Source organism: Pithys albifrons, chromosome 11 (genome assembly GCF_047495875.1).
Source record: "Pithys albifrons albifrons isolate INPA30051 chromosome 11, PitAlb_v1, whole genome shotgun sequence".
Lineage (NCBI taxonomy): Eukaryota > Metazoa > Chordata > Aves > Passeriformes > Thamnophilidae > Pithys > Pithys albifrons.
Window position 1 is genome coordinate 25,450,376 of NC_092468.1, and position 13,429 is coordinate 25,463,804.

Consider the following 13,429-nt stretch of genomic DNA (forward strand, 5'->3'; position numbering starts at 1 on the left):
TTTCAGTGCTGATTGCAACACTGGATCTAGAAATTCCTTCATGTGGACATCCATCTACAACAGATTCCTCTCAATATTCCACATCCAAACCCCCACCTGACAGGAACTGTGTCTTCAGACTTTCTTCCTCTTTCTTTTTCAGAGCAGAAAAAAGATGTAAATGAGCAGTTGGAAAAGCAGCACCATCGTTGTGTTGGGTCCAGCAGAACAGGCCAGGAGGGAAAACAAAATCCTTGGGCTTTCCTGTCCAAACTGCTCCAACTTACCCACAGAATCTCCCTGCTGCTGCAGGGGACAACAGCCCTGGGGTCAACTCCCTGTTTCTCCCCTGGACTCATTCCAAGAGGCCAGTGTGCCCAGTACAGATCCTTTCCCTACTTTTGCCTTCCATTAAAACCAAACAACTCTGGCTGGAGCATCCAGGCTGCTCCTCAGGTCTTCTAGAGGTGCCAAAACACACCTGAACTTCAGGTAAATGGGTTCAAAGCATCTTGTTTGTGACTTCAGACACTGCAAACATCTCAGGGGTTCTGTTCACTGACTGCTCAGAACATCCACAACAAGACACAAAGATCCTATTTAATAAAATGAGGAAAGTGTAGCCCTCAAAAAGATTGGAAGCAAATGAGAAAAGCCAAGGAATAGCTGATCCTGAATATCTGCACAATCCATGTTTTAACCATGGACAAGCAGGGAATGACATCTCAGGGACTGAATCAGCAGAGCTGTCAAGTGACAAACTCAGGGAGGGAATTGTGAGACTCCTCCTGGAATGTGGGTGGGAGATGCTGCTCCAGAAATCCCCCAGGAGTGTTTCAGTGGGAATTCACCCATGGGAAGCCCATGAGGTGACACCCAAACCTCTTCCTTCCTCACAGAATCAGATCACCAGGGAAAAGACAAACATCACAGTAAACACTGCACAAGATCAAGGTGTACAAAGCAGAGGAAATCAACAGTCCAAGTTATTCCAGGCAGAAAAGAGGCTGGAGCAGGTTCTGGAAGGTGTCCCACCCTTCACCCACAGCAGGTGCTTCTGCTGAAACTGGATTTTGAGCTTCCAGTGAAGCCCAGGAGGGACTTCTGAGTGTGTGTGAACAGCGACATCCACCTTCTCACAGCAAACAGCCCTCCCACTTCCCAATATTCCTAATTATTCTTCTAAATTATGGCTATTACATATGGGGAAAAATATTCATACCAAGCAACTGAAGAAAGTTCTTTAGCACACCTGAAATCATGGGGGGAAAGAACTGTAAATTCAAGCATGATTTAGTGGGAAATGTCACCTTCCTCAAGTTTAAAATCTCAGGAATCCACCACTCTAATATGTGGAAGAATTTTCACCCAGTGTATAAAAAATAGCACATAAAGGCAAGTTGTCCCACAGGAGTCAAAGGACACTCAGTTGCTGCTGGTTCTGTGTTCCAGTTCCATCACTTGGCACTTCACTTACCCAGCCTTGGTGGCACACAGCTCCTTCTCCTTGCCCTTGTCCTTGCTCTTGTCCTTGTCCCTGCCCCGGCGCCGCTCACGGTGGCTGGACCTGGACCTGTCGCTGCTGCGGCTCTGGGATCGCTGCCGTGCTCGGGAGCGGGACCTGCCGAGGAAAGGGAGAGCTCAGCACTGCCCAGCACTGCCCACTGGCACTGCCCACTGCTGTGCTCAGGAGTGGGACCTGTCGAGGGAAGGGAGAGCTCAGCACTGCCCAGCACTGACCACTGCCCTGGCACTGCTCACTGGCACTGCCCACTGCCATGCTCAGGAGTGGGACCTGTCGAGGGAAGGGAGAGCTCAGCACTGCCCAGCACTGCCCACTGGCACTGCCCACTGCTGTGCTCGGGAGCGGGACCTGCCGAGGGAAGGGAGAGCTCAGCACAGCCCAGCACTGCCCACTGCCCTGGCACTGCTGTGCTCAGGAGTGGGACCTGCCGAGGGAAGGGAGAGCTCAGCACAGCCCTGGCACTGCCCACTGCCCTGGCACTGCCCACTGCTGTGCTCGGGAGCGGGACCTGCCGAGGGAAGGGAGAGCTCAGCACAGCCCTGGCACTGCCCACTGGCACTGCCCACTGCTGTGCTCAGGATCAGGACCTGCCGAGGGAAGAGAGAGCTCAGCACAGCCCTGGCACTGCCCACTGGCACTGCCCACTGGCACTGCCCACTGGCACTGCCCACTGCTGTGGCTCTGGGATCGCTGCCACGCTCAGGAGCGGGACCTGCCGAGGGAAGGGAGAGTTCAGCACAGCCCTGGCACTGACCACTGCCCTGGCACTGCTCACTGGCACTGCCCACTGCCATGCTCAGGAGTGGGACCTGCCGAGGGAAGGGAGAGCTCAGCACTGCCCACTGGCACTGCCCGCTGCTGTGCTCAGGAGCGGGACCTGTCGAGGGAAGGGAGAGCCCAGCACTGCCCAGCACTGCCCACTGGCACTGCCCACAGTTGCAGCTCTGGGATCACTGCCACACTCGGGAGCGGGACCTGCCAAGGGAAGGGAGAGCTCAGCACTGCCCACTGCCCATTGACCACTGCCGTGCTCAGGAGCAGGACCTGCTGAGGGGAGGGAGAGCTCAGCACCAACCCCTGCCCTGGCACTGCCCACTGCTCATTGCCCACTGCCCCGGCTCTGGGATCACTGACGCACTCGGGAGCGGGACCTGCCGAGGGACAGAGAGCTCAGCACTGCCCTGGCACTGCCCACTGGCACTGCCCACTGCTGTGGCTCTGGGATCGCTGCCGCGCTCAGGAGCAGGACCTGCCGAGGGACAGAGAGCTCAGCACTGCCCTGGCACTGCCCACTGGCACTGCCCACTGCTGTGGCTCTGGGATCACTGACGCGCTCGGGAGCGGGACCTGCCGAGGGACAGAGAGCTCAGCACAGTCCCTGCACTGCCCACTGCCCTGGCACTGCCCACTGGCACAAAGACCAACTGCACAACACACTCCATACATCACATTCAGTAACTATAACACATGGAATAATGTAACATATTCAGTCATTTAATCCCCTGAAACCGTCTATTCAGCTAAAGAAGTGAAAAAGAAAACACTGTTTCTACTCTGAAGGGAGACTATAAAATAAATAAATAAATACAAACCCCATAAATTATACATACAAATATGTAAAATAACTTAAACCACACTGCATAGGATTCATCCATCACCAAATTCATCTTGGAGCTCTTCAGGAAGGAAATTTTTCCTTGAACATTACACTTGGAATTCTTGAGTTCAGCTGCTACAGAGTGTGTGTTTCCATATCAAGCCCATTATCAGTGATCAGAACAGCAGAAGGGATGTGCCCAAACCCCTCCTCGATGGCTGCACTGGGGCAGCTCAGAAGGTGTGAACATTCCAGCTTGGGAGCCCAACAATGCCAGGAACTGCACACAAGTGCAAGGTTTGTGCATCTCTCTGGGGTTGGGTTACACTCCCTGCAACTGCTGACTGAGCTGAGTTCCTCCATGGACACAGGACACTCCACTCCCTGCAACTGCTGACTGAGCTGAGTTCCTCCATGGACACAGGACACTCCACTCCCAACCATGTTATCCACTCCTCTGGGATAAATCCATGTTGTTCCTGATAAACTTGAGTGGAAAAAAAAGATCAAGAAGTACTTTGACTGTTCCCAAATGTATCCAAAAAAATCTTTTCATTACTCCTGAATTTCTTTTGGAAGACACTAAGTTTTATTTATTAATTTATCATGGACCTGTGCACCTTTTCCTGGTACATGAGTAGAAAAGGAATATTTAGGAAAACAAGTCTGTGTTAGTTTTTATTACAAGGACCACCTGAACAACCTGGGACAGTGAAAGGTGTCCCTGTCCATGGCAGGGCTGGAACTGGATGGGCTTTAAGGTCCCTTCCAACCAAACCAGTCTGGGAATCTGGAATTCTATAAAAGAGCTGATGGAAAAACAGGAGGATTGGGGGAAGCACAATTTTTAAAACAATATAAAAATGTCTTTAGCACCTCCTGGAGTGCAAAACTTCCAAGACCTTTAAAACCCAAGTCACACACAAAAATCACTCCAGCTCAAAAGCAACAACTGCTTAATAAAACCCAACAACAGGCTGAGCAAAAGCAAACCCCACATCCAGATGAGGCCATAAATTACCCTTGGCCTGAATGGTGTTGCTGAGCCTGGAATTTGTCCAGCCCAGGGGGGTCAGTGCCCTGTTCCTGCCCAGAGGGCAGAGCCAGGGTCAGGTTTCCTCAGCAGCTCCACAACTCCAGTCACTGCTGCCACCACCACCACTCCTACACAGGTCAAACTACCCCTCCCCAGGGGTGTGTCAGCAACCACTGGGCATTTCTGGCCCCAAATGGGGTTTTAGGATGTCATCACAAATTTATCCACCCACTCTTAGTCCTCAGGGAGAGGTATTTTTCATCTAAGAGAGTATTCTGGGTATTAAGTCTAATTTTCAGTTGGCACAAAGATCACGTTGAGGCAGCAGAGAGTTACAGAGCACTGCCCTAAATTCAGCACTCACAGGTAACCCCGAGTGCTCAGAACTCTGCAGGCAAGATGCAAAGTCCAAAACAGCAAAAAACCCCAAACCAAACAAAACCAAGGAGCTCTGTGGCAACACAAGCCACCTTTAATTGCTGCAAGGCTGCTCCTCACCTAAGGGGGCAGTCCTTGAAACAGGAATGACTGAGGAATCCCAAGGACTTACTGCTAAAAAACTTCAGTTTCTCAGCTCAGATCTCAACTTGATTTCACATCTACCTTTGCAGGTGCAAACAACAACACACTGAGCTCAGATGAGCCAGATGCCCCAATCCCAGATCCCTGTTCATTCCCAAGGCTAAGCAGAACTAGTGCCAGGGATGATTCATATGCAGAAAACAGCTTTTAAAATAGAAGAGTCGAGTTATTGCAGCAGATTTGTGATAATGATCCTCTGAGAGCACTGACAAACTGATAAATAATTTTCTTACCAGAAGCTGCCACTGTTGTTTCATTTGCAATCCCTCACACCATAAATTCATAATCCCAGACCCCAAACTGCTGTTTATCCTTTGGGTTTTACAGGGACAGGACACCCCTGATGCAGTTTGTGTTCCCTGTCCCTGCCATGCAGGTGAGGGACAGGGTGACATTGCTGGGACACAACTGAGGAGCTCCCACAAATGGCAAGTTCTGCTGCTCAGACTCCTCCAAAGATGAGTTTTCCTGGATTTTCCATCATTGCACAAAGTGCTTTGCCCCATCCCAGGGAGTGTCCCAGGCCAGGTTAGACAGGGCTTGGAGCACCCCAGGCTGGTGGGAGGTGTCCCTGTCATGGCAGGGGTGGGATGGGATGAGCTTTGAGGTCCTTTCCAACCCAACCTGGCCTGGGACACTCCCAGGGCTGGGGCAGCCACAGCTCCTCTGCCCAACCTGTGCCAGGGCCTGCCCATCCTCCCAGGGAAGGGTTTCATCCCAATATCCCACCTAAAGCTCCCCTCCCTCCCCTCCAGCTCCTTCCCCCTTGTCCTGTCCCTCCATGCCCTTGTGAAATCCCTCTCCACCCTTCCCTAAGCTCCCTTCAATTCCTAGTAAAGTATCTTGCAAGATCTACAGACCAGGAAATAAAGATAAAACTTCATCAAAAGGAGCTACAAAAAGTCCTGTGTGTCACTAATTCATCACTAAACAAGAACAGAAGTCCACAGATCTGGCAGAGAAGAAAGATTTCCTATTTTATTACTGTTGAAAAACAACAAGAATCCTGATTAGTCCCATTACAGCAAATCCCAAAATGTTCAAATTACAGAACTACTGGAGAAAAAGGGGAAAAAAAATGAGGCTGGAGAGCAAATTTGCAGCAGGGCCCCCCTTCCCCCAGAGTGACACCCACCAGCACCCACCCACCAAGCCAAAGGTTAAGTCATTTAGCCAAGTTCAAAGCCCTTCAAAGGGTTCTCAGATCCAGATAAGCCCATATGTTCCCAAAATTCTGTGAAAAGCCATTACTTCCCAATCTGCTTTTCATGTCCAAGCTGCAGAACACACAGATGCTTGGCATCACCCTGGAGCCCCAAGTTGCCACCCCACCCAACCCAGGGCCCACCACGACCTTCCCCACCTGCAGCCCCAAGGAAGGTTTTGCTCCACCAGCGCTCGGGCTGCCCACAAAAACCCAAAAGGCTCCATAAAAGGCCATTCAGCGACTGCACAATAAGTGTTAATTTGCTAATTTCTTCACAGGTAATCAATTAAAATGTAAAATATTGGATAAAATTAGTTGCACTAAATTTCCCAGCTGCTCCATAAGCATAATTAGTTTCACAAGGGCCATATGTACCCCGAGCAGAGCCCGAGTTGAAACAAATAAGCGGATTTTAAAACAAGTTTGAGGAAATCTGCATTTAATTAGCAGGTGGGCACTACAACTGCATAATGTTTTTATACATCTATATTTATGAAGTGCCAGAAGATCTAAAGGCTTTTTAAAATGGCGTTTATTGTTTGAATGGGAGCTGTTTTGCTGCATGCTCAAGTGATTTAAACCCTCCCAGCAAAAGCCTCGGCGGCGAAGGGAAACATGTGGGGAACTGTAAAACTAGAAAGAATTTGCGACACAAAGCAGAGCCACATACCATGAGCTAAAGGAAACTACACTTAATTAAATGTACACTACATCTGGAATATCAGCCTAATAAAACGTGCAACTCTTAATTCTCATTGTTCTAAAGGAAATGAGGTCAGGGCCGTTCAGGATTGCCCCAATTATGGGGCACTGAAGCTCTGGATGTATCTGAGAGGGCCAAAAGCCCCTGTGCAAAACCCCTCCCTGCAAAAGAGTCACTCACAGGCTTTTTTTTGGAAGAGGAAAGAGGAGTCAGAGCCCAAAACCAAGACAGTGCTTGTTTTCTTCTCCTTGAGCTCTTCCACTGAGGGCTAGTTTGGGAAAAAATCATCTATTTTGTTATCAAGCACCAACCCCCACTCCAAAGGACGTTCCTGACATGTCAAGCCCTCCCCTGGATTTCTTCTAAGTGTCTCTCACCTGCCACAGCAATAATTAGATTATTATTGGCTCAATAGCCACCAACCAACCCAACAAATTCAGGGCTCTTTAATACTTCAGCCATAAATCCAAAGTCTGGGCCACAACAAGACAACTGCTCTGCATCAAACCTGGGTATTCCCACTGCTAATAAGGAGTGCAAAGGCACAGGGAATGCAGCAAAATGCCACACTCTCTTTCAGAGCACATCAAGAGAAAGTTTCTTGTTTAACTCAACTTCACCACCAGGAAAAAAAATCATGTACAAGTTATTGGAAAGGTAAAACCATTTCAAGTATCAATTGCAGTCGTTCAGAGGAGATAAATTATTAATATTATATATATATTTTTAATGGGAAAATGGTACATCTATAAAACATGTCAGGTCATCATTAGTCTGCAATTTTAAAATGCATGTAGTTGAGGGAGTTAAATATAGATGATATGGGGGGGTTATTTATTGTTAAATATAAGGTGAGTGAAAACAAAACGAGGCAGCAGCAGAGCCAGAGTTTAAGCCTGAAAGGAGAACAGTAGTGAGAGAAAAAGAAGTTGTTTCAACCCAGCAGTTGAGCCAGTTGGTAAGTGAAAAAACATATTTGAGAACAAGGGAATATTTAAGATTTACAAAATAGCATCCCCAGTGCCAGGGAAAAGCAGGAGGAAATAAAGACATGGGCCAACCAAGAGCCCTGTCTGCAGAGCTGAGGAAACATTTGCAGAGACACTGACTCAGCCCAGGGACAAACAATTCTGGGTTAATGACACAATCAAACACTGGAGGAGATCAAATCCCTGCATTTGAAACAGAAGTGACCCAAAAGCTGCAGGAAGAGCACAGGGATGGAGCCAGAGCAGGACTGAGGGAGGAGCTCCTGCTCTCAAGGAGCTGGTTTGGTGCAAATGGAGTTCTCCAGACAAACCTCCTGCTCTGCCTCCCCTGAGTGCCAAGGAAGGGGCAGGTGCCCCCTCTGCCACAATGCCCTGACTATCCTGTGCCCTTTCCCTTTGGAAAGGCTCCACAGCCAGTGCTGACAACACACAGAACTCCAGCCAAGAGTTGGAAAACCTACAGGAGACCAACAACTAGGTGGAAAAGAACTTCCAGAACTGTATCAGGTGGATTAGGACCATCACTTTCAGAACACAGCTGGTTTTACATGACATGAATTGCTCTCACATCTCAGAGTCTGCCTTGAAACAAGACTTTTTTCTCACCCTACACTCCTGTAGCCACATCATGACTGAGCAGAAAAAATCCTGGGATCTAATTCTCACAAACTTTAGGGAATAAAATAACAAAGAACCAGAAGTTAGAACAGTGTTGGGGATATTAAATAAAAAAGCCAAAGCCCCCCCTCTGATTCCCCATCCCTTCTCATTCAAAGCAGTCTGGAAGTTCCAGACCTCAAGTGTAGCTCAGTGTACACCCTATAAATGCAAGGATAATTTTCTAATTTACATGCAAGTGAGATGCATCCTGCTGTAATATTTTGTATTTTCCAGGCACAAAGTAGATAGAGGGAAGCCTGGTCTGGTTTTAATATTCTCCTGGATGAATATTAACAGCTCATTCCTGGACACTGAGGAGGAGGATGGAGCTGCCAGGTCTATCAGCCCCAAAATCTGCTTTACTGGGAGTTATCACCTCTAACCCAGGTCTGTTTTACCCAAGCCCCAACTCTAATTTAAAAACTCCAAGGAAGAAGAAGGAAGAAACTGAAAATTTCACTTAGTATTCTAAAAAAAAAAAAAAAGGTAAATTCATTATAGAACCTGCAATTGTTACATAAAACACTGTAAAATAAAACATACTGGAAAGAGAAACAACAAAATAAGCCAATTAAACTATTATTACACTTTAAAATGTGCCATGCCTGCTGTGACCAGTTGATGAGCACAAACTAATTGGTGTTAGTCCCAGCTTAGATGGGTGATCAGACCAATGCCTGGGTGATGTTTCATACCTGTGCCTTTGTTTAATGAAGGTTCCAAGTTTTCTTCCAAGCTTTGCTTTTTGTTTAGAACACCAAAGAACCTCCCAAGCCCAGAACCACCCAGGGGTGAGGCCAGAGCAGCACCCCAGGCTCCCTGTCCCTGTCCCTGTCCCTGCAGCAGCTCTGCTGTCCCTCACTCAGCTCCACTGCCCAGCCTGGAGGAATGAAAACAAACCCCTTTTCTTTCCACCACCCAAGTGATGCAGTTCAGGAATTCCAAAAGTAACTCCCCATCTCTGAGTTGCTCAAAGCCTTCCACAGTTGTTCCCAACAGCCCCATCCCAACTCCCAGAGGTCTGACAGCACCATGGGAATGCTGGAGGGCAGGGAGTGGGCACGTGGGGAGAGCTTAGGGCTGAAAGGTGTAACATGTATTACACTATCAACCTAACAAACCAGGACAACGTGCCTGGCACCCTCTGGCACCTTCCAGAGCCTCCCCAGGGCAACAAACCAGGACAAGGTGCCTGGCACCCTCTGGCACCTTCCAGAGCCTCCCCAGGGTAACAAACCAGGACATGCCTGGCACCCTCTGGCACCTTCCAGAGCCTCCCCAGGGGTCACTGACAGCCCCAGGCCCACGGTGACACCACCAGCAGACACCTGGCTGAGTATTCTCATGTCTCAGACCTCCTTTCCTCCCCAGCCCTGCTGGTCCTGCTGCTGCTCCCACTGCAGGTCCCTGGGGCTCGAGTTCTCCTCTGGATACCCCTCAGTGCTGCCAAGAGCACAAAGAGCAAGCCCTGCCCAGCACTTTGGGTTCTAATTAGCACATGGGTACACTGATTAACCCCAGGCCATCAGGGTATCACCCACTCCTTGGATGGGGTGACAACACCTGCAACAACCCCAGCTGGAACACACTGGACACTTGAGGGCTCTTTGGTTACTGAGCTCCAGCTCCATAAATTGCACCAACTCTGGGATTGGATCTGCCTCTGTAAGGCCTGGTCTGGGTAAGGTCAAGACTGTATTATTCAGATATTTGGCTTTTATTTGAACTAACACCTCTTATTTGAAGCAATATCTATTATTTGAAGTCATATTTCACAAATAAATTACATTTTTACCGGGTTTTTTAATGAATAACTATTTTCAATCAACCTTAAACCATAAGAATAATTTTTCAAATAATGTATTAACACATTACTAGAATCACCTTTTTGTGCCAAAATTGCCCAGGCTGCCCTTTCTGTTCTTGGCCCCCAATTTGCTCAGCAGTGCTCATGGCTTGTGTTGGCTGCCAACACCCCCCACATGGTCCTCATTACACCCACCCCGAGAACCTTCCCAGACACTTTCCTAATGGGATGTCACATTAAATCTGACACTGGGAGATAAAGTAACTCCAGCCTAATTAAAACATCCTAAAAAGGGGCATTTTGAAGTGGTGGTCCCAACATTTCTGGTGCAGTCATTGATGGTGGCTGTGCACCAACCCAAGGGGGAGCTTTTGGGCAATCAGGATTCTTACACAGCTTTCCTGGAGACCCAGAGCTGTCAACATCTTGGAAACAGGGGCCCCTCAGTGCCAAACTCTGGGAAACATCACAGATTTGGCTGCTCTTTTAATGCCTGGTGACTGATTCCTCAAAAAAGCCCTAAAGTGGCATCCTTGGTTAGGAACATCCCCTGGGAAATCATAGAATGGATTGGGTTGGAAAAGACCTCTGAGACCATCGAGTCCAACCCTTGGTCCAACTCCAGTCCCTTTACCAGATCATGGCACTCAGTGCCATGGCCAAGCTCAGCTGAAAAACCTCCAGGGATGGGGAATCCACCCCCTCTCTGGGCAGCCCATTCCAATCCCTGAGCACTCTCTCTGCAAAGAGTTTCCTCCTGATCTCCAACTTCAATTTCCCCTGGCAGAGCTTGAGCCCATCGTGCCCCCTTGTCCTATTGCTGAGTGCCTGGGAAAAGAGACCAACCCCCACCTGGCCAGAACTTCCCTTCAGGGAGTTCCAGACAGTGCTGAGGTCACCTCTGAGCCTTCTCTTCTCCAGGCTGAACACCCCCAGCTCCCTCAGCCTCTCCCCACAGCACTTGTGCTCCAGTCCCTTCTCAGCTGGGTTGGAAAAGTCCTCTGAGATTATCAAGTCCAACCCTTGATCCAACCCCACTGTGATCACCAGCCCAGGGCACAGAGTGCCCTGGGCTGGTGATCACAGTGGGGTTGGATCAAGACATGGTGGATTCTCTGTGCCTGGAGGAGTTTAAGAGGACACTCAGTGCCACATCCAGTCCCTTCTCCAGCCTCGTTGCTCCTCTCTGGCCCTGCTCCAGCCCCTCAATCTCTTTCCTGAACTGAGGGGCCCAGAACTGAACACAACACTCAAGGTGTGGCCTTGGGAATGTGTCGGGAGCAAAGGAGCTGCTCAAGGGAACACATGAGTGAAGAAAGGAGTGCACCTGAGCATGTGCCACTGCACTGCAGCTGCTCCAGGGGGCTGTGGGAAGAGGAGCAGCTTTCCAGGGAAGCCAAAATGCCCCACCAAGGGCCGGTGATGAAAGAGCCCCGAGTCGCGTGGAAATCCAAATATAGCGACAGCCACAATTATTTTACTAATTGCTAATGAATGCAGTCAAGTGGCTTCAAAAAGCCAAACTTTGCTTGGACTACTTCAGGTTTTGACCTCTGCATGAGCAAATGCATTTCCACCCCAGCCCCGGCATTGATTAACGGCGCCAGCCAAGGCCAGCGCGGAGCAGCAGCTCCTTTTTTCCATCTATCACATGGCCCCGAGGATAGTTAAATGAACCTTAAAATGGCTACAAACAGCTCAATGACTACACAGAGTCGTGCCAATTAGAAATAATTAGGCAGTCATTTTGGTGGGGAGGCTTTTTAAGTGCATCCCTAACGAAGCCGCGCGATTATGCGGCGCACAAAAGCCTCGCACATCTCTCTGCTTCACCTTCATGCATTGAAAAAGCCACTTCATTACCTCCAGTAATTAATCCTCCAGTAATTGCAGGAAAAGCCCAGTTTACCGTGCTTCGCTTCTAATTATCTTATAAATAGTTATGGTTCTAATTAATGTGTTCATTAGGCTGAATATCTTTCTCAAAGCCACGCTCAGAGCAAAGGTTCTGCTTTTGAGAGAGAAAGCCCAACTAGCCATAAGGTGAGGCCATTTTGCTTGTATTTGCTTTTATTTTAGTATATTCAACCTCCTAATTGGCATTTAAAATCTAATTTGGAAGAACTTCAAGAAGACTATATAGGAGAAAAATAGGAAAAGGGGTTTCTTATTTTTCCCCCCATTCTCCAATCAAGAAGCTCAGAGCTTTAACAGGCAAACTTTTAGCAAATCTTTTTGATATGGACTAGGAACAGATTTTCAGAGCTATGCCACAGATTAATTTAAATTCTATCACAATGCAGCTCATCCCTGCATGTTTCCACAGAGGAGAACCAAAAACTAGAGAGCAAAAACAGATATCTAAGAGTATAAAAAAAGAGATACCTAAGAGTATATGAATAATTTAAAATAATAAAACCATACTACTGCCTTTGCCTTCACTGCTGGGATATAAATCAGTGGTAGAGAATTACAACGAAATCTCAGTCATGACTTGAGCTCAGCATAATCTAAACCTTTCAATTCATTGAGAGATTCTCACTTTGCATTACCAGATGAGATGATCCAGTGAAAGGCACAAGTGGAGACTCTTTTAAAGGAATATTTGGGGCTGACTGAGTCCATATTGAAAGCATTTGTGGCACAGCATTGGGGAGCTCTGCACGTAAATATTGGCAGAAAACAAAAACCCAAGAATAAAAAAAATTTACAAGAATGCAATCAAAATATTTGAGTTATGGTTAAAATGATGGTGTAGATGTTAAACTTTATCTTATCCTAGATTTTAATTGTTTTAAATACACATTGTACTTAAATAAATCTCCAGTTATACAAAGAGAAAACAAACAGACACTCTCACAATTTTCCTAATGCAATCACATATTTAACACCACATTTTTTGCTCAGATAGTCCCCTCAAACCCTATTTTAACAGCACAAGGGCAAAGACTCTACACATGCCTGAAATTATCACCTATTTTTTTATAACCTTTTCTTCCTCTACCATCACACCTCAGGAAAATCTGGAATCACTGAAGTCAAGTGCAGCTTTGCCACGACTCCGACAGGGCCAAGGGTTGGTGCCAATAAACCTGGATTAGGACCAGATGAAGAGTCATCAGCTCCCCATTACTGGCTCTTGGATTTTTGGGAGACTCAGGGCCTTCCCTTGGAAACTGGAAAACTCCAAGTGTCTCAAAGAACAGATGTGGGAGGAGAACCAGCACCAAAGGAGGAAGGGACAGTCACAGGAAAGGTCACAGCATCCAATTTTAATCAGCTCAATCTGCCATGAACTCACTCCCAAAGCAAACTTTGGTCATGAGACCAACAAAAACTGGAAG

The 13,429-nt window shown here is 47.8% G+C and overlaps 1 protein-coding gene across 1 annotated transcript in view; it reads right to left on the bottom strand.

Annotated features, from left to right (window-relative positions):
- Window positions 1-13,429, bottom strand: part of RSRC1 (arginine and serine rich coiled-coil 1) — a 107,881-nt gene that overhangs the window by 76,197 nt on the left and 18,255 nt on the right. The window contains exon 5 of the mRNA XM_071566013.1: window positions 1,457-1,600. Coding sequence (XP_071422114.1) covers window positions 1,457-1,600 — 144 coding nt within the window. The remainder of the gene's footprint in view (window positions 1-1,456; window positions 1,601-13,429) is intronic.